The sequence below is a fragment of the Branchiostoma floridae genome, chromosome 17 (assembly GCF_000003815.2).
Source record: "Branchiostoma floridae strain S238N-H82 chromosome 17, Bfl_VNyyK, whole genome shotgun sequence".
In the NCBI taxonomy this organism is placed as follows: Eukaryota; Metazoa; Chordata; class Leptocardii; order Amphioxiformes; family Branchiostomatidae; genus Branchiostoma; species Branchiostoma floridae.
In genome coordinates this window covers 10,534,173-10,560,834 of record NC_049995.1, presented here as the reverse complement: position 1 = coordinate 10,560,834, position 26,662 = coordinate 10,534,173, and the positions used below count along the sequence as shown (strand labels likewise).

At 37.2% G+C, this 26,662-nt stretch overlaps 2 protein-coding genes across 3 annotated transcripts in view; both read right to left on the bottom strand.

Moving 5' to 3' along the window:
- Nucleotides 1–1,449: 1,449 nt before the first annotated feature.
- LOC118404733 lies at nt 1,450–3,687 on the bottom strand. The gene is made up of 2 exons (XM_035804009.1): nt 3,573–3,687; nt 1,450–3,320 (listed from the first exon to the last, which is right to left on the bottom strand). Exons 1-2 carry the CDS (start codon nt 3,647–3,649, stop codon nt 2,972–2,974), a joined length of 426 nt encoding a protein of 141 aa, XP_035659902.1. The 5' UTR covers nt 3,650–3,687; the 3' UTR covers nt 1,450–2,971.
- A 618-nt stretch (nt 3,688–4,305) lies between these two features.
- Nucleotides 4,306–26,662, bottom strand: part of LOC118404732 — a 65,872-nt gene continuing 43,515 nt past the window's right edge. Inside the window, exons 2-4 of one of the 2 annotated variants that reach the window (XM_035804007.1) lie at nt 17,566–17,739; nt 5,719–5,899; nt 4,306–5,528 (exon numbers count right to left, since the gene is read on the bottom strand). In XM_035804007.1, the coding sequence (XP_035659900.1) occupies nt 5,237–5,528; nt 5,719–5,899; nt 17,566–17,739 (647 nt within the window). In that variant the 3' untranslated portion in view covers nt 4,306–5,236. Of the gene's footprint in view, nt 5,529–5,718; nt 5,900–7,757; nt 8,695–8,882; nt 9,058–17,565; nt 17,740–26,662 lie in introns of those variants that run through there. The other variant, XM_035804008.1, reaches the window with a different exon arrangement.

Sequence of the window (26,662 nt, the reverse complement as noted above, 5' to 3'; positions counted from 1 at the left end):
TTATAATATCATATGATAGAATAAAGTTTTGTATGCTTTTCGATAATTTGAAAAAGAATGTTTAAGGTATGTCTCTCTCCAAACCTTTATTTATTATACCATCCTATTCAAGGGACGTCTCTACCGAGGCTAGGTACTTATTTTCGCCTGAATTAATCAAATAACTTCTGTCAAATGTCTTTCCCAAGGGCACAACGTTGTAGCATATTAGGGGACTCGAACCCATGACCTCTTGGGTTTCAATCAAATACCCATGAAGTTACGTTACGCAATTTTACTCATTTACACTTATAGCTATTCATAAAAAAAAAGAAAACAAAAATGGCAAAGATATATCATTGATCATACTAGACCGTTTAATATCACAATTCTCAAGTTCAACAACCTTTCCTTTGCTATTCAGATATGAAGTCCAAGGTCATATCAATTAGAACAGAACACATATTATATACATCTACAATGTGAGATGTCAAAGGTTCTATATACAACTTATCATGATAGCATTATATAGTTACAGTCTAACGTGTGAGGTTGTACGTTTCATGCACAATATATACTGCAACACTTTGTGACATGGTTATTGTTCAACACTTAGTTAAATGCTACATTAAGTAAAATTCAACCTTGGAATACACTAACTTATTATCTATTAAAAAATCAGGTTGTGACAAAGGTCGTAAACTTTTATAGGCACATTGTGTACGCAACATTTGACAACTGTTTCTGAGTACGAACATTTTCAACATGTATTCATAAGGCAAAACGTGTTCACAATGTATATAGATACATACAAAGTATAATATCCCAGTGTAGTTTCATTCTTGGGTTAAAATCAATAAGATCTAAGAAAGGTGTCTTAGAATGTTCGTTTTCTTAAGAGATACATATTGCTTCCGTTTTTGCATTGCTTCTTTAGGCATTAGACTTGTTATCTTGTGCCTTTACCAATCTTATATACTGTCCATGTTAAGAGGAATAATATCTGTTAGGTTTTTTCTTATATCATGATTAGAGCTGTGTACCTTAAACATGGAATAATATCTAAATGAACTAAAACATTTTAGACTAAAAATAAGTAAACTGCAGAGATAATGATGATGTAAATGTTGCACTTGAGAATTAAAAAAAAAATCCTCAATACATTTTTGCGACTTAGAAGAAAACTAACTTGATGATTATATGAATAACTTAAGTACAGATAATCCAGGTCTAGGCACCTACCTGGATATGTACTCTATACGTAACGCTAAATCATCATAAAATTGGCGATTTATCATTTAAAATATATGGCTATGTGTATAGCCCACAGATGATAATAGATAAAGTTCCAAGTCTCCACCTGGACATAAACTGCTATACCAGTAAATTCTCATAAAATTTGGCAATTTATCACTAAAAAGGCAAATAAATACATGTATAACTTAAGGATGATAATAAATACAAGTCCAGGGCCAGCTCAGTACTTATAAACTGCTTCATGTGCCTATAGCTGAACATTGTTTAAGTACACAGCCTCTGATCATGATAACATACTGGAGAAAGATGTCTACTTTCGCCTTCCGTCAACTCTTGTTGCCTGTGGATGATAAATTAATGATAAAACTTACAAACAACCTTGTTCCACATGGCAAAGTTATCGGCATTATTAAGAACTGTAATGATAACTTATTGCTCTAAATATTACCACATTCCATTTATGATATACCATATATATAATAACCAGATAAAAGTCAACATTTAGTAAACATAAAATTGTCAGTAAAGCATCTTATTATTTGCTACCCTAACAACAAATCTGAATTATCAAGTTACATGTCATCGTTCCTAACTCTAATGCTTATTCTACTATTCTTATTCTAAAATACATGACAAAAACCTTTATTCAAAGAAAGAGAAAGATGTCTTCTTATATCTACATTCTTATATCTACATTCACATCCACATCTATTACAAAAAATTGACATCTTGCTTTTTAGTTATAAAATGTTTTTACAAATGCTAGTAACGAAATTGACATGAAACTGATTCTTGAATATCTTGGGCTATTGGCAAGGGTACCTACCTATCCTAGAATCCAAGAACATTTATGATATGTTGATATGTGAGTAATTTTTTTTCTTTCAAAAAACATGGAAGGTAGACACTTTAGGTTGATTTTTAGTAGATCAAATCACTCAATCACATTAATATGATTTACGTTCCATGCTAATATTATTCCTCCATTTTTTTTACAGATATACATATATAGTACACATAATGCTAAAGCCAACGCCATGCTAATAATATTTCACAAAAATTCATGCTCACCCATGCATAGTATGCCTATGCCGAACGAATTCATTCTTCTTCCATCTATCAAAATATGAAATAATTACATATCAGCGCATACTCTCATTGTCAATACAAAAACAAATTTACAGTAATAATCATGATAGAAAACATTGCTAATCACTTAAAGCTACAGTCATTTTCCTTTGCAGAAATCTTTTAGCATAAGCTCCATTCCCAGTATAGCGAACGCACTGCAACATCGTTGCGACCTGAATTCTATTCATTAAACCTTTGATTTCATAATTAGAATATCACGCAAAATGTGCATGTATGGCTTGTATATAAACAAGAATGAACAAAGCTTTAAAAAAGTGTTTCTATGTATAGAATTCGTTTAGCGTTCTGTCAAATCTTAAAATTGAAAATGTACAAAATGACAGAACAGATAATAGGACGTACAAAGCATTAAAAAATCGTTTTACGTATAAAATTCGCTGAGCAATTTGTTGAATTTCAGGTCACAACGCGGTTGCAACGAGGTCGCTTCCCAAGTGGAATGGCGGTGTTATTTATACCACCTCGAAGTAATTAACAAAGCTAGGCTAGCCGCTTTCAAATTAAACATTGAAACGTGTCTGTACATGCAGACGGCTGTGGTAAAATTCGATACAGAAGGCCCTCAGGTCTCCTCCCAAATAAACTATACAATAACCTGTTCTCTCGGTGGACAGGCAGGGTATCTCCACGGATGGGCATGTCCATTTTTCACCGATGGTGCCTGGAGGAGAACTGTTTCACGCGGGCCCCATAGGGGGACCATGACTCTGTAAGCAGCCTCTAGTTGAGCTCGTCTGATCACCTCTTGTTTTTCCCTCTCTCTGAGCAGACAGCAGACGAAGATGGCTAGGATGAGAATGACAGCGCCGAGCCCTGCTCCTAGATACATCATCGTTGTCCAATCGCTCTCCCATCCTAATGTTGTAACGATCCCCGTATTTCCTCCCGCATTTCCAACTTTACTGCCGACCCCTCTCGGAAGAGCCGTCGGTCTGAATTTTTGAAAAATTGATAAACAAAACTAAGTGTTAATTAACACACATCAGGAACAAAACAACAGCAATATTCATACGTATCATCTGATGAAGGTATATTGGAGTAGTCTATTGATTTATCGCAGCCTGTTGCGATTGCTACATTGGGATAGAATATACAGAAATATGTTGCAGATTTTGACAAGGATTACTAAGTCTGCGTTATAACGTTACCAACACGTAGTTCACAAAATGGCTACTAGTACTTACGTGTCTTCTGCGAGGTTCCAGAGGTTGACTGTACTCTGTTCGGTCGTCTCGACCTGTTCCTCGTATTCGGCCGCCATGTTGAAAGATGTAAGCTGTTGATTATGTAAGGTGTGTCGGAATCCTTTCCGCTTACGTCACTACCGTATCCGGTTGAAGAAACTGGCCTGTTTACCTTTTATATGTTTACAAGAATAAACCAATTCTAAGAAACAAGGACACGATATTACGTACTAGCTTTGGTAATGTCGCTGAAGACGTGGCAACCCGTACCACCCCTTTCTATGATAAATAACCTTTAGCTTATTATGTGAGTGGTTATATTTTCTAATGAAACGCCTAAGGGCTCGGAGGCCTTTTTCCATCACGGCAAGGGAGCATCTTCAAGTAATTATAGATCCAAGAAGAAGGCGACGTTGATGAAATGGTTCGCCCTGCAAGTAGCTTGAGTAAGTACTTAAGTAGGCAGATCACATACGAACGGTTTATCTCAATGCAGACCTTTGCAGGGGAGCCTTAACAGCTATAGGCATTTACCAACGTTTGATTCAAATATTTAGGAATCTTCCCTGTTAAGTATTAAAAGATATCGGTGTAAAATATGTATAGACATTTACCAACGATTGATTGACATATTTAGGAATCCTCGCTGTTTAAAGTTAAAAAAGATATCGGTGTAAATTATGTATACTAGGAGAATAATTACGAAAAAATGACAAGTCATAATTGAAAGTTATTTCTGTTTTATTAATTTTCTCCCTTTCTTTCCAAATATACTTTGTCAAGAATATACCCCCTGTTTCCAATCAGTGAAATACCATACATTGTACATATTTGCTTCACGTCAATAATCTAATAAGATCATAACTAGTATGCAGCCATAAACGTATAACAACAAAAGTTCTTGGTTTGTTCAAAATAACGATGCTATCATGTGTTTTTCAGTGATAACACGGTATCTTAATGAACATACAGATAAGGTTTCATTGAAAGTGAATTAGATTCCTAATGTTGTTAGATTAAGCAAGTTAAATTTACAGTTATCTTGGGCAATACCATATAAGAGCAATCACATTATGCTTAGCTTACTAATATTCTTGACAGACTGTTTAAATTGTTACAACCTTTTAAACATTATACCAACATGTCAAATGCAAACATACCTTAACATTACCCCGTAACGAAACAACACCCGATTTCCATTTAACGTCAACTTACATCAATTAGAATTCTATTTAGACCATGATCTATAACATACTGTCATTATTCTACTTGATAATAAACATGCACAGCAATACAGTTACTCATAAGCTAATAAATATGCATATTGAAATACAGTTATTCATAAGCTTTCTACGGATACGTTCCTAGAATTGTTCTTCTGATATTTAAAGCAACGAACTACGGATACGTTCATTGATTAACGTTATTGTATTCATACAATTGTACCTAGCGGAATGTAACATTTTAAGCAACCAACTACGGATACTTTCCTTATCTAATGTTATGGTATTCCGGGAATTTTAGTAAGCACCATGTAATATTCAAAGCAACAAACTGTAATATTTTTTTGCATTCTATGATGCGTGACCAATGAGCTTAAGGGACGAGAAGCATAGCATAACAGATTCATATGCAGTATTCAAGAGGAGGCCGGGGTGCACGAGTCAAGGTGTTTGCTGTTTGGGTTGCGCGTTATTCCGTTCTGAAATGTTCACCATGACTGCGGCGGAGTCTGCGTCGGTTTCTGCCTCCTCCCATTTCTTGAGCAGCTTCTTCCGTCTGTACAGCAGACAGCAGACAATCAGCGCGAGGACGGTGATGGTTGAGATGAGACCGATGCCAATGTAGAGCATGATAGTCCAGTCCCCTCCCCATCCTAAGGGGGCCAACCCTCCACCACCACCTCCTCCCGCCGGCTTGCCGAAAGAGATAACTCCACGGGCAAGGTAATACGGTCTGCAAAGTGTCGACATCAATATCAATGCTTCAGTACTTAGGGAAAGTACGTTAGTTGCACGGCACAAGGTTAGAGATAGACACTGATTTTCGTATCGCAATTCTTAATCTAAAAAGGTGATTATAAGCGGCTATTGGAAGGTTAATAGGTATGATATTGCTTTAGTAAAGAAGATATTTGATAACTAACTCTTCTGGCGTAGCGTCGACGATGTCATAGAGGTTCAGCTTGATCGTATCCAACTGCGTTTCGTTTCTGGTCGCCATCTTGAGTGTGCGTCCATGGATCTTGTGAGGTACGTCACTTCCGGATCCGGTCGCATGCGTCCAGTACAGCTTGGAAGTTTTCAGGAGGAAAATTGCCACAACGTCTGTAAAGAATTAAGGAAACAAGCTTTGTTCTATCAGTGAAGTGTTATTGTTAAGGTCAAACAGCGATGTCTATCAGTAGTCTTATCACATTGACGATGGTGCTTCTTATATATAGTTATTTTTAACTTAAAGTTATCTTGGGATAAGCAACTTCTTAATTATGTTAGACCACTTTTTTATTCGGAAGGGGTGTGTGTGTGTTGCTATTATTTCTTTAAACTCTTTTTGCAATTTTTCATTTTTGCAGGACTCACAGTAAGTTAACAGATAACGGGGACTTAAAAATTTTAATCTAACATTAGACACTAAATCAAAGTTTTCGCAAATGACAAACAATCATTCATTCAATATACATCTTTATTTTGATACATATTGTTGAGACACAAGTGATATACGTTTGAAGTTTATATAGTCTTTGAACATTACAAAAAAGCTTTATAAACATGATGAAAACTTACCACAAGATAGTCACCACAATTACAAATACGAAAAAAGATGTTAAATAGACTTCCAGTTGTATACACTATGTATCAGCCTGAAGTTACGTACTTATATCTCATAGTTATCAATATATTTACCCTTTGAAATCGTACAAACAGTGAACAACAATTGCATTCAAGAGTAGAGAGCCAATATGGCCCATAGTCCCATGGTTATTGTAGCTATACCATATAGTGTACATAATGCTAGTTATTTTAGAAATATATTTTTGATGTAGATGAGGTATACAAACATCGAAAGTACGTTCAAAACAGCTGACGGACTATTTTCTTAGAGGAAAGAAATGCAATATTACTTTCATGAGACTCTGAATACATCTGCTGCTTCTCTTGTAAAATATAAACTACGATAAAACAGACATTGCAGTACAATTCACAATCTTGTTAAATATATCATTTGTACGGTATGTGAAATAAACTCTAAAGATGCAACGTTTTCTTGTAATGAAAACTCTATCCCGTGGTTCTACATTTTAGCAACTGTGACTATCAAAATGATGAGTTCTTTTCAATCATCTTCTTGCATGATAAAGAATAACAGATATGTACCCTGTATTATATGTTATGATATTAAGACCAGTTACGACTTTTAACACTTTGCCACTGATAGCTGAATACGTTACTTTATGTATATAAATGAATTGTGCTCGCACGTGAAACACACAAACAGTAGCTGTACCCTGTTAATGTCTAATCATCAATCAATGACATCGCAATGAGGTACAGTGTTGAGTAATAAACTAATAAAGACATTACGTTATTGCACATTTATCACTGCACTTATGATAACAAGACTTAGTTATAAAAATCTTGATCAGGCTTAACTTGATATAGTGTGGGGATCTGTTGATGTGACATTTATTTCCTTTTTCTTCCTTTATAGAAAACATCATTGATGTATATATCAATCGACACGACTATAAGGTCTCATCTATCGTTCTTTTTGTGTGAAACAATTCTATCCGTGAAAAATATGTGTTTCTTACAAAAGAGGATAAAAGAACTATAGGACTGAAAAATACATCTCATAACAAAATGAGTAACCGCTCTTTCTGTATATTTCATTCTTTATTCGCTATTTAGAGTAACAACAATAGGTCCTTTTTCTTCTAAATCATGAAGACTACCTAGATAAATTATGTAGAGGGGAAATGATCCGCTGTGCTCTTTTTGCAACAAATGAAATACACTTTGTTTAAAATTTTTTTGTTGGGAAAATAGGTAAATAAAACCCAAAAAAATGTAAAAACAAACAATAAGTGCTTTAGTGAAAAGCAGTTCTCGAGTATCGAAGATCATATAGATAGATAAATAGAAAGGCAGGGTTATAATTGTCGATTATCTCCATCGCAACTTTTTTCTTCTACTTTTAATATCAATTTCGCTTGCAGTGATTGTCTCGTTTTTAAACAGTGCTACAAACTGTAGAGACAATTTTCTAATTGAAAACCTTTGGTCAAAATAACTTGCAGAAATACGAACCCATTGCTATCCAAACATTACGTGTTGATAACGGTGAGAAAAAACACTGTACAGTTACCAACCCCTCACAGAAAGAGGTAACAAACGATTTACACATTGACATAAAAGTAACCTAGTGATAAAATTAATATATGAAGATATTTCTAATGAAGAAACCTTGAATTGAAACAATTTCAAGCTCATTAGTCCAAAAGTGAGCGCCCTAAATGTACCGATACCAATCCTTTACAGGAAAATTCCAACAAAAGAAGAAAGACGAAGAAGAAACACTAGAAAGGCCTAAATTTTCTCCAGAGCACAGCTAAAAGAGACAAATGAAGTGATGTAATCAGTACCGTTATACTATGAAGATTTTTGTCCATTTAAAGAAAGCTTTTGAACTGACACTGTCTCCATTTTCATTGGTGCACAAGTCTTTGAGGAACTCTCCAGCTGCGACGTGATGAGGGGCACGACAGCCCAGCTCTCAAGACACAGTCAATCTTAGAAGCTATTCTTCATTCTCCTCTTCCTCCTTGTATAGGTTTAAGAATCAGGCCGGAGGTTTTAACACCACGGGCACTCCTGGATCTGATACGGGGATCATCACTCCTGACGCCGCCTCAATTTGTGCCCTTCTCACCCTCTCTTGTTTCTTCCGTTGGTGCAGCACACAGCAGACAAAGATGGCCAGAATGAGAATGATCGCCCCGAGACCAATGCCTATGTACAGCATGGTAGACCAGTCGCCCTCCCATCCGATAGGATTGGCAACACCTCCGCCGCCATTTGGCTTCCCGAAGCCAGCAACACCACGAGGAAGGTAGTAGGGTCTGGAGAGTACAACATGTTACATCAGATTCATCTGTCATTAATAAAAATGCTAGCCTAAAGTTTGCTCTTTCAATTCCAATTTTAAACGAAGTTTACAAACTTTTATGAGTTAAGATGATTATATTGAGAAAATTTGAAATTGCAATTTTAGCATTAATGTTTATAGATGGTATATTATGAAACTCACTGTTCTGGCATGTCATCCACAACGTCATATAGACTTTGTTTTATAGACTCCAGACGGTCATTTCCGGTCGCCATGTTGAGAATGCTTCTGTGAATCTCGTGATGAGATACGTCACTTCCGGTACTAAGGGTCCAGTGCAACGTTGGCGGATGAAGGACGAAAATTGCCAGAAGGCCTGGAAAAAGATCAAGCAAAGTATACTATTCTCTCTTGCCTCCCCTATCATTTGCGTATTTTTATCTTTATTTATGAAATTTATTTTAAAACTTAACTAAAAAAAGAAGAAAAAATGTTGTTTACCACCAACCTATGAATGATTGTTACAGAAATTTTTCGACATATTTTTCACCAGTATTTCAGGCACTGCAGTGTGAAAATTCTCCATTTATTCCCCTTAACTATTTTGCACATTATTCTTTCAACACATTGTGCTTGCTTGATTTACAATAGTCAATGCAGAATAAACATGTGAATCCATGGACTCTTTGTGATTTCTTCACTGTCGTATTTGTCGTAAAAGTAATACTTTTATTCAGTTGCATAGTCGTGATGTTAAAAAGGGACAATATACAAATGACACTGTATATTGGCTACTAAAACGTATTTTAACACATTGTATATCTATTGCATTCAAAAATTAAACATGTGAAATCATAATTTTTTTTATAAAATGTGACAGTTGCTAATTTGCATAATCTTCATACAAATATAAATGCTTTCTGACTTAAACAATTGTCTACTGCCCAAATGAAGACGGCACATTGAGACAATTTGTTTTCGAAATCAGAGTGCAATTTGGAGTGTGGATTAATGAAGTGAATACACAGACTTTGTGTCATTGATGGATATGGACTTTAAACAACCCGGCATGTTATTGCCAGCTCATCAGACGAATACTGATGACTGTCTGATGAAATAAAATAAAAAAAGGAATGTAGAATAGGCAATGTAAATGTGAAAGAATGAGACAGAGAGAAAGAGAGATCGGGTGAAAAATAAAGCATAGTTGCTTCTACTAATAAGTGTCACCTAGAGAAATGATAGAAGAGGAGAGACAAAAAGTGTAACAAACTGAAACAGAGAATCAATACTTTGATCATGACCAGCTATTAATCGTAAAGCCACAGGCTGCATTCATACTTTTAAAGACATTACTCCTAACGGTTGACTTCATTTTATAAATCAACATTCTATATCCACCTTCAAACGACAGCTGTTAAAACACCTACACAACCGATTCACACACCTCTACGATACAGACACCCCATGTACCTGGACCTCATTCTGCTCCCGTTCGACGTGCTTCGCAACGAGAGCACGTTAATCGTTTCAGTTTGTATTTAGTCATTGTACATCTTGTATATAAGTTATATTTTGTTTCCGATTATCACTGTATATGCCATTTTGTGATTCTTATTATTTACTTGCAGATGTACTTGTATATAAGTTATCTTTTGCTTCCGATTATGTTTGTATATACCTTTGTTGATTATTATTATTCACCTGAATGTGTATTTTGTTTAGGGGAGACAACTTGCAGAGTTGGTATCACCTGTTTTGTTTCCCCACCATTTTTATGGGAAGTACAATAAATAAATAAATAAATAAATTCTATACAAATCACCCATCTTAACCGAATTAGCTCTCTAATACTCCCATCGATAAAACTCGAAACGAAGAGACAGATAGATGAGTGAGAAAGAGAAAGGAGAGGGAGAGAAAATATCGGTCTCCTTTTATGAAATATTGCTTCTTAAGATTAGCCACTACCGTAAAGCTTCGAGGTGTATTAGGCTTTCTCTAGGCTTAGGAAGATTAGAACACCTGTACAAACTTCAAGAGAGGAGACAACTAGAAGAGTGCGAAAGAGAAAGGAAAGAGATTAAAATACATAGTTCCCTATTCATAAACCTTAAATAAATATTTCTCCTTAAGATTGGCCAATGCCTTAAGGCTTCGAAGTGTGTCTTAGCGTTAGGCTTTCTCTAGGCTTAAGGCTTCGAGAGTGTCTTAGCGTTAGAAATTCTATAGGCTAAAGAAGATCAGAATCACTCCGGATTGGGGTCAACGGCCCCAGGCAGAGACGCACTGTCTGGCGATAACAAACAACATATTGTCTCTACCTTATTGCGACTACCGATGCTTGCGCCAACTCTGTAATAGTAGTGGTCGATAACATCGAACGCGTCAACGGCACAAATGCAGCACAGACATCGCCTTCCACATCAAGCACTCACTCCTTCGTACAAGTAGACATTCCATTATCTGTAACTATGGGGAATTCTGGAAATGCTATACTTATTTAATCTGATACCCCGATAGTTACATGCCCTATGAGGCATTCATGCGCTGTAACAGTTTTACGCAAAGAGCTTTTGAAAGGAAATCTTATTTTCTGGGAACTTTCATTTGAGCTCGTGAAAACCCGTATGGTATTCGCCCTTGCTTTAACCTTCTCCGTTCAAATGTGAGTGCATATTTGCAGTTGGATGTATGAAGATAATGTGAGCATACACGGGGCAGAATTAGATAGGAAATAGCTTTTGGGAAAGAAAACATAGTTTCGCGAAGTGATTTCTTTCATTGAAGTTTGTGAGAAGCCCTTGTGTTTGTCCTTGTTTTGACCTTTTCACTTCAAATTTAAGTGGATGTCTGAAGTTGGATGTATAAGAAATAATGTGTAGATCCACGGTGTAAAATTTGCTCCTGAAAAACTGAAAAGAGTTAGTTTGAAAAGAAAACATAGTTTCCGCGTAGTGAGTTCTTTCATTGAAGTTTGTGAAAAACCCGTAGGGTATTCGTCCTTGCTTTGACATTTTGACTTCAAAAGTATACGTGTGCATGTGTCTGAAGTTGGAGGTAGAAATTTAATGCGTACAGTGCTTACATACACAAGGTTAAATCAGATTGAAAAGAGCTTTTTTGAAAGAAAACATAGTTTTCGCGTAGTGAGGTCTTTCATTGGAGTTTGTGAAAAACCCGTATGGCATTCGTCCTTCCTTTGACCTTCTAACTTCAAATGTGTGTGTCAGAAGTAGGATGTAGAAAATTAATGCTTACAATTTATGCATACACAGGGTTAAATAAGATTGAAGAGTGCTTTTTTGAAAGAAAATATAGTTTCCGCGTAGATGTTTCTTTCATTGAAGTTTGTGAAAAACCCGTGCGGTTTTCGTCTTTGCTTTGACCTTTTTCACTTCAAATGTGAGCGTGTGTGTGAACATTAATGCTTACAATTCTTACAACACAGGCACAGGGTTAAATCAGATTGAAGAGTCCTTTTTGAAAGAAAATATAGTTTCCGCGTAGTGATTTCTTTCATTGAAGTTTGTGAAAAACCCGTATGGTATTCGTCCTTGCTTTGACATTTTGACATTTCAAAAGTATACGTGTGCATGTGTCTGAAGTTGGAGGTAGAATTTTGATGCGTAGAATTCTTACATACACACGGTTCAATCAGATTGAAAAGAGCTTTTTTGAAAGAAAACATAGTTTTCGCGTAGTGTGGTCTTTCATTGGAGTTTGTGAAAAACACGTATGGCATTAATCTGTGTTTTGACCTGCTAACTTCAAATGTGTGTGTCTAAAGTTGGAGGTAGAAAATTAATGCTTCGTACGTAACAATTCGTACGTACACAGGGTCAAATCAGATTGAAAAGACCTTTTTGAAAGAAAACGTAGTTTCCGTGTAGTGCTTTCTTTCATTGACGTTTGTGAAAAACCCAAATGGTATCTGTCCTTGCTTCGACTTTTATACTTGAAATGTGAGTGTGTGTCTGAAGTTGGATGTAGAAAATAAATGCTTACAATTCGCGCATACACAGGGTTAAATCAGATTGAAGAGTGCTTTTTTGAAAGAAAATATAGTTTCCGCGTAGAGATTTCTTTTATTGAAGTTTGTGAAAAACCCGTATGGTATGCTTTGACCTTTTGCCTTTTTACTTCAAGTGTAAGTGTTTATTTGAGCTGGCTGTAGGAAACGAATGCGTACATACTATTTGATTGAAAAGAGCTCGTTTGAAACGAAAACATAGATTCCACGAAGAGATTTCTTTCATTGAAGTTTGGGAAAAGTCACTTATGGGATTCGTCCTTGCTCTGACCTCCTTGCTTCAAACACGAACTTGTATGTTTGAAGTCTGGTGGATCAAAACTAACGAGTACGTACACCGGGGAAGGTCACAAGCTTATGTGATGTACAGTGACCTTCACAGTGACCTTCATCAAGAAGGTGAAACGTAAAAAGGCGTCCCAAAACTTCGTACTAGTGTGACCCAGCGAGAAGGGGCTGCACGAGCAACCTCCATGGAGGAGCTCCACAGAGCTCCTCCATGGAGCTTGCTCGTGCAGCCCCTATTGGACCCAGCTTGACAACATCTATTCCATCTTGATACAGAATCAGTGTCTTGCCATTCATAATGGCGAACATTGCTGATTGGTACTCCTGTGATTGGAGATGCTGTAATGATTCACGAAGACAAGTTCTTCAGAAGAAAAAAACGTACTTGTTGCAGTGCCAAAGTCAAGCAGGAGACTTAGAAGGTCATAGGAGTAAATTATGCTCTGAAAGCGTCTAGCATGCCTAAATGACGCTGGTCAAGCCCCTAAAAGCTTAATGGCCACCTGCTCCAAGTCATAAGAATGGGGATCATTCTAATCCTAATAATCTATGCAAATATGCTATAACTAACATAGAGCAAGACTGATAACTGTCTAATACAATGATGCTGGAGTTGTGATGATTGGCTGTCATTGAGACATGAGTTACAATTGGAATGAATGAATGAATGAATGAAAACCCTTACTTCCCAACCGAGCTAAGTATATAGGTCACAACAGAGACAGAGCATACATAATAGTATCATGGACCTAGTCTAACTTAGATGTTCGGCTTCTGTTCGCTTCTTGGTTATATCACAATCTAGGTTTGTATGGGTTTAGCAACAGTCAGTTAGTAAAAACACATCAGGAATACAAAGTTGTCAACGCTACGTATACATCTGAAGTGAGGTAATCTACTACTAGTATCTTAGCTAAATAGAGTATTCTATCATTAACATACATAGTACAATCAACAGCGAAGTGCACTTCACCCTCTACTCTGTTTGAGGTACGAAACTGGTAGACCCTTTGTTCTACATAAGAAATCTTGAGCTTTTGTTTGTGGCTCTAGAAAAGGAACGTTTCTCCTGAGATAGACTTGTGTGGCCACAAGTTTTCATGTAGAGCCCCCAATCAGTCTACAATGTTATCACTAAAAGATTGTGTAAAGCTTGTCTTAATGTTCCTCCTCGGCCATTTGAAATCACAGGCAACAGCTCCAAACACAAGATAAAATCCCTCTTTCGAGACGCACGGGTGTGTCTTGTTCAAAAAGGGGTCCTTAGATGACCTCGTAACGTGAAAAGGGAGGTTCGATAGGATCAATAATGACTACAAGGCGGCCACAAGAAGGTAGATGATTCCTTGACATGTTCCATTTGCAACGGAATCACTACCGTACAGAACCTCATCCCCGCCGAACGCATCTTGGCTTGACCGAAATGACCTCAATTTCGACAGTTTTTCTGTGCCGCTAGACCTGGATAGAGTTTGTATTAGGATAAGCCGAATGTATTTGGCTCTCTGCTACCCTTGTTGTCTCACTGTCTCTTCTGGGTCAACCCACATGGCACCAAGTCATGGCTTTGTAAAGAAAGCCATTGATGTTTTGTTCGTAACATGTCGAGCCCAGTTGATTTTGCTTCCTGCCATTATTGCCGTTAAATGAATGCCTATCACATTTTCTGTACTGATTTCTGGATGGTCCCCGTGTAGGAATCTTTTACAGCCATTTTATATATTTCTGCATATTGTATCCTTTTGCGCAAAAATTAATAGATATTATTTTTAAAATGCCTTGTCAACAGAATAGCATTTATAAAGCAACGTCTGGGTCTTATCATATCAAAAGATTATTATTCCAAATAGCTGCAGTAAGAAAACATAAATTCTTAGCAACACCACGATTCGTGTTTATTTTCTCTGATCATGAAAGGTTGCAGATGATACAAATGTAGTTTTATGTAGGCATGTTTTTTAAGCAATATTAACACATATTGTTATATAAAATATCGACCAGCAAATCGTAAAAACAATCCTTTTCATAATTGCCTTAGTGTTTTACGTACGATATAGTAGGTCTGGGTGCGTTTCTATGTGTGTATAGGTAGGTCTTTAAAAGCAATGTCGACCGTACGGTGACTAGAAGTAAGTGGAAATATGGTGTCACTGCAAAAGTTGGACTTCTGGGAGTGTCAGGAAGTAGAATTCAGAGGTGGTAGAACTGGTAATTTATTGGACATTACAAACATAAATTAGGTTAATGGAGGCTGTTTGTTTGCGGTTATGTTCCGAATTACCAACGTTGACCGTTGAGTTACAAGATGTAATAAACGGACGCAACCAAAACCTTATTTGCATTATTGATAAACTACAATACATCAAGACATACGAGAATCTCAAAATTTAGGGAGGAGTGAGATCTTCAAAAGTTTGTTTTATTTGAGATGAAACTGAACAACATTAAGTTGCCGGGTCTTCTTGTCATAAAGTCACTGAAGCAGTCATATAATTGCCATAACCTATAAGAGAACATGTGTGTTTCGGAGAGGCCATACATAACTAACCATATACGAGCAATGCTGGTAAACATTTCTTTAAAATTAGTCAACGAAATATAAGACTGACGCGTAGCTGCGTAAAGTGTTACAACATCTACTACCTCGTAAAGTGCCACCAGCAATAACTTTCCAACAAATTATATGCATTGAAAATGTTCCTCTCGCAAATATCCCTTGATAAAACCCAAACCTCGTAACCACAGTCTTTATTCATTCGCCTATGCGCTTCTGGATTGATGCAATTTCTGCACAGTCCGCGCAACCAGAAGGTAATGTCACACTGGCGTAACTCACAACAGCCTCATTACCAGAGCACCTGACAATTTAGGCGACAAAGAACATTCATCAAGTCCAAGAAATGGCTTACCCAATACGTCGCCTGTCCGGAGCTTCTCATAAAAAGCGCATTCAAACCAGAGGTAATGGACGGAAATTGAGTTATGCTCCAAATGGATGTCGAATTCTGTATGATATTTCAGCACAGACGGATATGAATAGGTGGATGATTTGTCGATATGCATTTTAAATATTCCAGCTAACGTTTGTCAAAGTGAGGCGAAATTGCGATTCATTTTTTCGAGGGAAGACGTGAAGAATGGACTGAAAAAACGTCAATAAGTAAAGGATTATGTGCTTTTGATATGAGCGTAGAGCAGGAGGTAGCTATAGGATATTACATAGTCTATTTCACAAACTTTGTTTGTCTAGCTTTCTTTGACAAGTCCTTCTTGCGATTTCTGATACATGAAATATTTCTAGTACACAAAGCTTTTTTGCATATTACAATTTATTTCATCTTTGTTTACATATATTGAGGATCGGAAAAAGACACAATTCTTATTGCAAGCCCTCTCCTTATAATAACTTGCATGGATATAAAACAATAACATTAACTAGGAATATAATATACATAAAAACATAAGATGGAAAACAAATTAGGGCAAAACAGTTATTTTATGATCCATGACTCTCCATATAAAATCAACATGTGTACAATAAAAGATAAATAATTCAGTAGAAAATATAATTTTTCTTAGTTTGAAGTACACTTCCCGTCAAAGCAAACATATATTTGACACGTTTGAACCAACACGCTTCAACACGCAATGGTTTATTGCTTGAGACCAGCGATAGCGTTCTATAGCGACGGCAGACTGACCATTCCTTTCGTATTGTATTTGGAACAGCCAAGGATGGTATTTGAGATGCCATTTGGGACAAGCTAAGTAGTCTCAAATCAGATTAGGCCACCTACATTTGGCATCCATCGCTGTACGTTGTAACAAGTCAGACGAGTGCGTGCAGAAAAGGTGAATTTTAAATGTTTACTTAGTTCGTATTCGTGTTCTCTTAACTACAAAATAGGAGACGGAATATGGTTAGTATTTTGTTCTTAATGTCTCTTTTGTCAGAAAGTCTTCATAGGTTTCTGTTAACTTCACTAGCTTGAACCAGTTAACCATCTAGAACAAAACCAACACACGTTATGCATACACACTGTCTCATTGCGATGCATCTCAGCATGAAACATTTAGGCTGATTAGGATGATAGATTATTACATTAAAAAAGGAATCTTGTGAGCGTGTACAAACAAAAATACAATGCATTTGATTCATATTTTCTTAATGTGCATTGTAGACAATGCATTATTTGCGTATGCCACACTATATCATAATTGATCCATGTATCCTTTGTATTTAAGAAGATGATTATACATAAATTTTTATAGGGTTTTAGTAGACCATGGCCTAATACTGTTAGGGTTCAGTGACAGTCACTGGCATAACATTTTCCAGACAGCAATAACAAAAACTCTTGATAAACCCTTACCTTTCTTGGCGTTGTTGTTTTTCTCATGGTCCCTTTACCATAATTTCGTATTTGCATTACCTTACATGTGGTATTGTTATCGTTACTATCTACAGTAGATTGTGTGAGCTTCAACGAAACGTATTGATGCTTAAGCTACATTCCCCAAAGGCCACTACCACAAAAACATGTAGAGAAATGTGGTACTTACTGCAAATCGTTCTATCCGGCAGCAGGGCCTGAATCAGAGTGTTGACGAGGTCTTTGTCTTCAGAAGATGTGCTGGGATTGGGCAAGGCTGGTAAAACAACCACCGTGGCGTTCAGTCTCTGCCCCGTGGATGCGCAGATTCTACTGTTCCTAGCAAAGCTCGTTCTCTCGATATCTAAAATAAAATAAAACGACACACAGAATTAAACATGAGACGGTCACAAATAAGCCTACCAGCACGGGAGGATGATGTGATGCATTAAACCGATAAAAGGAAACAGTCCTCGAAAATTCCAACGGCACTTTTCATGCCTCGGAATGATAGCCCGGCAATGTGGCATAGATCTTCGCAAGAATGATGACGAGAAATGCCTGAAGGGCATGGACGATACAAAGTTTTTAGGATAAATAATTCAAGACTCCTCCTGGTCTATCTCTGGCATCTCTTGTGGCTAATGAGAGAGTGATTCGGGTTATCTTAGCTCTTAAGGCATTTGTGGGATTCCTTGTGCATCTTTGTGTCTGTTTACCTCCGTAAAAACAGAGGTATTGTTCTCGGTTGGTGAACTTTTTTTGTCAGCAGTGATTTTAATATTGTAGAATAATAGGCAGATGATGTGTAAAAGAAGACTAGAAGGATTGGAAAGTGCATCTTTGTCTCTGATTACTTCCATGATAAAACAGAGGTATTGTTTTGTGCTTTTGCCCCCCTCCATTTTTTGTTCGTGGCTATGTAGATAGTGTCAATTGACAAACGGGTCATGGTGTAGCAGGAAACTGGTAGGATTGGAAGGTAAGCTTGGACTGGTTTCAAATCTGGTCCCATAGACATGATCAGTAAGAAATTCACAATAATGAACAAAACAAGAAATTCGGGCAAAAATCGAAATATTCAACGGAGGTATAAAAAGTTTATCTCCTATTGTTACTTTTACTATTCTACTATTGCTGAGGATCTCTGTTCATGGTAAAATCGCTAACATCAACAGACATCGTAAGTAGAGTTCCTACATCTAATGCATTTCACGCCAAACAAGAAAAGCTTATCTCCAACAAAGCTCATATCTTGAGTATCTAAAAACGTCAGATGCCCAGATGTCCATTACAGCCCAAAAAATTGCGAAGCGAATCTTGGAGCTTTTAGATGTAATCTTGTCTTCACTTCATGTTTCTGCACATTTGAGCACGTATCCTGAAACAGACATAATCTTATTGATGAGTATAAAATTAATGTATCTTACCTACAGATATATTTTAATGCATTTTTTTTTTTACAAAAAAGAGAGTACATTCCTCGTATTTGACTGGTTTGGAAACGAAATACTTTATTGGAGTCTTTAGCATAACAGTGCTTAGGCGTGCGGAGAGTACATAATCAGATTGAAATACCGTGAGCAATAATGCAAACAGTATTGCTAGTAGCATCGTCATGTAAGCTCTAAGCTCGTACAAAGCTGTTTATCCTAAGGAATAAACGTTAGGCAAGCAAATTTGATGGATGGCATCATTTGCAGAGTGCAAATAATTAGATAGCGCGACAAAAAGAAGATGGGTAAAAAAAAGACCGTTAAATTTTCAAAATAGACACCATAAACGCCGTAACAAGATTTGAAGTGATGGCAACACAACTAATAAATGAAGGCATTCATTCCTGTATTAATGAAGTTAACGACTGTATAGTAAAAGTGATACTAGTGCGGTACACTGGTATCACTTGCCAAGCTGGCAACTACGTTCATGGCTTCCATATTGGTTGCACTTTTACAACTATCCAACAAGTTTTACTTCTGCAAATAGAGTCATTGCTACGTCCCTCGTCACTTCTACAATTATGATTATTTGGCTATAATACAACATTTTTGCCTATTTTGGTCTATCTGACTATCCCCGAAGACGTAGAAAATTCTTGTGTTTATTTCTGAAATCAGGCAATAATTAATGAGCGCGCTGATGTCATCCATAAAATTTAGTTGCCGTGGTCTTTCACAGAGGTACTTGGCCTAATTTTCTTGTTTATAGAATAATTTTTGTGCTTCGAGTTTTCTTGTCGATTGCAAGAAAAAAGCAGAAGGAAATTGTTGTACAAAGCAGAAGGAAATTGTTGCTGACATCAAATCATTTTTCTCATTCAACATTAAAATTGTAATTAGAAAGCTATTAGCGAGTTCGTATGTACACATTGCTTTTTAGTATATGAGGGTCTATTCTATGTTGTTTTAGATAAAGAACTTTTTAGATAAAAGAAATATGACATTAGCCATTGGCTAGTTCGTATGTACACATTATATGATGGTCTATTCTACGTCGTTCCTAACTTTTCACATAAAAGAAATATGACACATCAGTAATAGCCTGAAGTAAAGAAAATATGTGCACTGTAATATATTGTTTCCTTTAAAAACGACTATCCCTGTAAGAAGGGAATATTCAGAAGTTGTGAACCAAGCCCCTGGGCCCTAACGTTTCAAAACATAGGTCAAAATTATCTCCTTACAACCAAAGCTTTATTACTTGTACAGGATCTATAGAGATATGAATTATCATGTAGGTCGCTAGGTCAAGGCAAAAACGCAGGCATATCATGAAAATTGCTTTTGATTGACATTTATTAACACCCGTGGGAAAGCATTCAATCTGGAATTATTCTGTTTTCGTTTGGAGTCGAACTAACAACGACACATTTCCGACATTATGGTGTCATAAAATCTCATAAAGAAAGGCATCAATCTTACCAATTTCCCTACTGGGGGTTTACTATATTGCACCAATACATTTATTACACGAAATGTAATTTGTAAGCATACGCAAAACATTCGTAAAACAGACATTAATCATATGCTAATAATAAAAAATAATAAAAACAGAAACATGCAAGGTGTGAATAACGATTGAATTTAGTTTTGGGAGATGCCAACTTACATGATTAATTAGCTTCTATAAAACAACGCACGTAATAAGTAGATATTGAAAGTATATGATATGTTAAAGTTAAACCATAAGACCTTATGGTCAATATTCAACAAGATGTTTTCAAATATCGATTTATGGTTATCTTAATTGACCACTTTGCTTTCAGTGTGGAACAGATATTTAGCATGATAACCAAACCGGGTCAATTATTGAATAATTTATAATATACAAAACTAAAAGCTTACATCGTTCTTATCACCTAATCTGATTGATGTCAGATCAGACATATTAACCATAATGTCCATTATCGATTTTAGATTTCAACATTTCTTCAACACAGAAATATGTTTCTGACAATAGATGTGTAGAAAGCACCATTCCTGAATTATTTCCTCTTTGTGGCTTGTGGCTAAATGAAATGATAGTACGTATTTGTGGCCATGGCTTTTTAGATCATAATGAAAATACAGCAAAATATTAGGTTGGGGTCGTACGATTTTAAAGATGGCAAAGATGATACCAATAGCATTTTCGATAGGCCGCGGTCAAAAGTGTCTTGAAAAGTTCAGCTTTCTTGCTACATAAAAAGCTGTCCTTGCCAGTGCATGTTTCTGTCACAGCCTGCTTAAAAATCCTATGCTATCAAAACCGTACGACGACCGCAATGCGTATTGAACATACCCATAATAGGTCGGTTGGATTTTCTACGGCACTGATACGTTCAAACATTTCAAGAATACCCTACAGTTATGATCGTACGTGTATGTCCGGTACCGTGCGTACCGGTACGGGTGAGAGTTGTACTTAATGTAGTGTATGCTACGCTATGATGACGAAGGCGGCAGCAAGTGGCGAATGCAGAATAAGAGCCAATTAGACCGTGCAATTCCCATTGGGCAAAACATAATCAGAGCAGACTGACTCCCCATTCTCAGACTTCCTAAACGTGAGCGGGATACCAACAACTGTAAACGTTAATTATAGTGATGTTGTTGGCAGACTATACAAGAAAATTCTCTCAGTACGAAAGTTAATCCGAGTTGATAAATGACATTTTGACAAGGTAAGCTGTTCTCCAACTAAACTACAAATGGAATTACCAAAATATTTAGTAGTATAAGTTTGTAAGATGAGTTACGGATGTCACATCATATCAGGGCACTTTAACCTTCTCTCAAAATGGGACGCTGGGCGGTATCAACTTCCAGCAACCTTTGACCTATTGCTGACGTCACCATTGCGATACCTCATGTGTCTAGAGCTCGTGCGGTTTGTTAGACAGCTGACGAGAACTCAAATTCCTTTTGTCTTAGAAGAAAATTGTGAGTTCAAAACGAGATTAGATAATTGATTTCAAACAGTATGTGTCATATGGTTAGAACATTTCAGTTTGCCAGAAGAAATGTGAAGATCAAATGGCACCAACAAATACAACCAACGCCTGCTTTTCACAACGTATGAAGAAAAGCTGTTGGGTTTAGTAACATAACCAACGCCTGCTTTTCACAACGTATGAAGAAAAGCTGTTGGGTTTAGTAACATACCAACTACACGGTTTGTACCATAAGTCCTGTATATTTACAAATAATTCTGACGGATGAATGAAGGACATGTAAGTAACTGTGACTGCATTGTCCTTTGCCACACCAATTTCGTTTGTATTATTCTATTCCATTTACATCTACTTGTAAACGGAATGAATATCGCAAATAAGTTAATGGTGTAATGCATAATTATTAGGCATCATTGAAGATTTACAAGGTTTGTTTAAGCCGATCTACCAAGAACTCTAGAAGACAACCTGTGTTGTAGACTTGTCCATTTGTGATGTTTCAATAAACTGCCCTTAATCCGAAGTTGAATCAAACCTTAAAGCCTTCGTAAAGATGCGTTTTTTATTGGATTTGCCTTTACATATTCTTAACGTGAACATAAAGATAAGAATCCGTGTAGCGATACTGCCCACGTCATAGCTCAACCATGCAAACAGATCACATAGTCTTGATGAATGGACGGATTTGCTTCACTCGTCAAAAGCCATAACGTGCAAACGGACGGCGATATGATAGTTATGTGGACGATGGCACACCAAATACCCCATCATACGAGATACACTCAATATCCAACACCCCCTAAGGGTACTGGCTTTGCACATTAACCAAGAAGCGAGAAGAAGCCGGACTTCTGTGTTACACAAGATTCGTGATATTTTTTTATAAATAACTTTATTGCACAATCGTTGTACGAGGTACAAAGTATGGCATCTACATATTAGCTACAGTTCTATAGCTTAACTTAAGGCTTGTCTAACTAATACAGGAGTTGTAGTATGGGATAAGTTTCTTACAATCATTGGAGGCTTTTACAATCATTTGAGGGAGTTCTAATGTCTAAACCTTCTTTGATATATTTTCCTATATTTTTTATATGTATATGTATGTTTTGACCTGTTGTGACATGTACTTAGATCGGTTGTGCAAACTGTACAATACATGTCTTCATTCATTCATTATTAAGCAAGCAGCTTGATAGCTTCAGGAAGCACCCAATATATTGATTTTTTTCCTTGATAAAGAGTTCATTGGTAAATACATCCCTGCTTGCTGTTAGGTTGGATGAAACTAGTAAATCCGAAGATGTATTGAAGCGCCTGTAATCATCCACCTGTCCGATTCAAGGACAACCCATATATTCTCTTGTATTCAGATGACCTTGTAGGCTCACGTATGGTGAGATTGTTATATAAGGCATTTTTCATGGACTTTTCTGAATATCAAAACTAAATAGAACGTAAATATTCACAGAAAGTAATGATAATGTGTAATTATCCACCTGTCTTCTTCAAGGACAACCCATATATTCTAGTGCATCTAGATGACCTTGTACATACACGCACGTTGAGATTCTGTTAGGGCAGTTATTTTCATGGACTTTTCTGAATATCAAAACTAATAGTAACTCCAGGAAGCACCTAATATATTGATTTTCCTTGATCAAGAGTTCATTTGTAAATACATCCCTGCTTGCTGTTAGGTTGGATTGAACTAGTAAATCTGCAGGAGATGTATTGAAGAGCTTGTAATCATCCACTTGTCTTCTTCAAGGACAACCCATATATTCTCTTGCATTCAGATGACCTTGTAGGCACACGTATGGCGAGATTGTTGTATAGGGCATTTTTTCATGGACTTTTTTGAATATCAATACTAAATAGAAACTTAATATTCACAGAAAGTAATGATAAAGTTATCGTGTTAGTTTTGTGATTTAATGCCAAAGATATGTCATTGTTTTATTCAGCCAATGCAATCCAGTGATATCGTCTGCAAGTTATTCCTGTGTATAAAGTTGTTAGTATGTCAAATACATAGTAGCCTTTGCCATGTACAAATCATTATTTGATGTGTCCAAAAATTGATGTAGAAGTGGGGACATTTAGATAAATGTAGACTGGATTTTCTAAGTGTAAAGTCGTTTAACACCAAATACCAAATTAAGGAAGGATTAAACAGGGATTACATGACAGTAGCCACACAAAACTACAACTATACCGAGAAAAGCAGTTCGAGGTGGTTACGGTGAGGTAAAATACCAGATGGCCATGCACATACGTTACACTAAATAATACGTTACTCAAGCAACTGGATATCAATTTGAAAACGGCCATACGTTTCAGATAGAATGTAATGTCTTTTGTCAGCGACACCGAGCAAGATTTATTTATAAGTAGGTTTATAAGCAAAGCTATGATGAAAAACATCTGGCCGTTTTCAAACTCCTAATATATATTTGCTTGAGTAACTTAATTTTTTCTTTGGCTTATCTTATTACCTTGACTTATGAACTTCATTGTTGACACATGTTACGCTTTGTTATATATACAGTCATTCAGCTGAAGGAATTATGGAAGCCATTTCCAAACCACCATCGTATGGGGATGTTCACCCCCATGGCAGAATATCCAGTGAATACACCTTTGATGCTGCTACAAATGTCCACTGATGCCACCGGGTTCTCTATTGTATTGTCGAGGCGGGCGCAGCCGTGATAGCCATTTGAACCTCAGTCTCCTGCTGTTGTGTAAGAGCTAGATTCATGTTGTCCCTTTGGGGTTCAAGGCAAGCAGACGGTTCCAATGTAAGGCGGTATCTCACTGCACTTGGTGCAGAGCTGTGGCACTACGGGGTTCGTTCACTGCGGCACTGTTCTATTATTTCGCCAAGTTTTTAAAAAATCTTGATATTACGCAATACGTTAAAGTATGAATTAGAAGACAACAAAATACACAAAACGTTGACAAAAAGTCATTCTTTATATACGAAAAACCATTTGAACCCCGCAATGTTGCACCGGTGTCACGAGGGCAGTGAGATACCACATTTAGTCACCTGATTTAGTCCCCTGCTGTTGTGTAAGAGCTAGATTTATGTTTTCCCTTTGGGGTGTAAGGCCAGCAGACGCATCCAATGCAAGTTGGTATCCTACTGCACTTGGTGCACAGCTGCGGTACTGCGGAGTTCATTCACTGCGGCACATTTCTATTATTTTGCCAAGTTTTTATAATCTAGACATTACGTAATACGTTAAAGTATGACTTAGAAGACAACAAAAAACACAAAACGTTGAAAAAATCATTCTTTATCTACGAAATTCGTTGAGTAATATGAACCCCGCAGTGCCGCACCGGTACCACAAGGGCAGTTAGATACCACATTTAGTCCCCTGCTGTTGTGTAAGAGCTAGATTTATGTTGTCCCTCTGGGGTACAAGGCCAGCAGACGTGTTCAATGTAGTAACCATGAAAAGGGACGGTCCCCCAATAGATTTTCCATTTCCTGTTCTTTCTACAAGATGCAGCCCTATGAAATTGTAAATGAAATATATATTCTACACATACCCCAGAGTAATGTGCAGTCGTTTAAAGGCAGCATACAACACTACGGACCGACTCTTATGTTGTATCATGCATTGTTGTTATTTTGTGACCATGTATATGCTGTTTTATGTCGGAGTGAAGTATGATGTACCAGGGTCTCCTGAAAATCAGGGCGCCCGCCCCGAGTGAGCACACCTGGCTAAATAAAATGAAATGAAATGAAATGAATGAAATGTATCTATTACTAACATAATGATGCGTGAATGGACGTCACGTCAGGTACAGATCCAGGTACATGTACAGGTCCGAACCTTATGCATATATTATACAATTAATATCACCTATGGCGCTCTAATGCAAAAACAATTATCAATCCCTGCTTAATTTGTTCACCAAGTGTCCAACAAAAATACCTACTGTAGTTCTAAAGAGATTCGCTAGGGACTCAAAACTATACCACTTATGCTTAGCTTTTGAAGCTACATGTATATGTACCTACCACTAAAAAACTAACACATGTAGCATATACCGGTAATAGGTATCAAAACTGGAAGTGCCACTGCATTATCATAGGAAGCAACCATAATCTTATCCCTTCTTTCTCTTACCAGCCACTACCATTATGATTATACTAAATATGATAATGATACATTTTCAGCATTACTATCGTCGTTCATTGACCCCATGACCTGTTATTTCTGTAGCATGTGGGAAAACAATTTTGACCTCCGATTTCACCCTAACATCCTGCCGATGCAGGGTCCATACCGCCCCTTACGGGGTGACACACCCGTCCGGGTGAATGATGTAGATCACCATGTGGCTGATACGAGACAGAGGTCGCCAGGCCTCCATCCGGGTAATTTGAAGTGAATCACCAACTTCCGACAGAAGGATTTGCACCAACGCACACCGCACCATCGCACGTGTGGGGGCTCTTTAACGTGCATGGGGTATGGCTCTCCCCATACACGGGGCCTCCATTTAACGTCCTATCCGAGGGACGACTCATTTTTCACTTGAGTAAAGTGAGGGAAGTCGTGTAAAGTGCCTTTCCCAAGGGCACAAGACCGGCAACACGGCAGGCGGATTCGAACCGGTGACCTCTCGGTCACGGGCCGAATACACTACCACTGTGCAACGCCGCCCCACTAGTAGCACATACAGTACTGTATTCACATAGCTAAAACAACGACACACCAAAAACAAAATTGCTCAAGTTCTTAACCGTGAGCCCAGGGCAATACAAGATAATACGCCACACCTTGAACAAGGGCTCATCACTGAAACACTGTAGTCTATCTTCATGGCA

Coding starts and splice junctions, on each gene's coding strand:
- LOC118404733 (XM_035804009.1), bottom strand. CDS start 3,649: ATGGCGGCCGAATACGAGGAACAGGTCGAGACGACCGAACAGAGTACA. Junction 3,321..3,572: donor TGGAACCTCGCAGAAGACAC/GTAAGTACTAGT, acceptor TCAAAAATTCAG/ACCGACGGCTCTTCCGAGAG.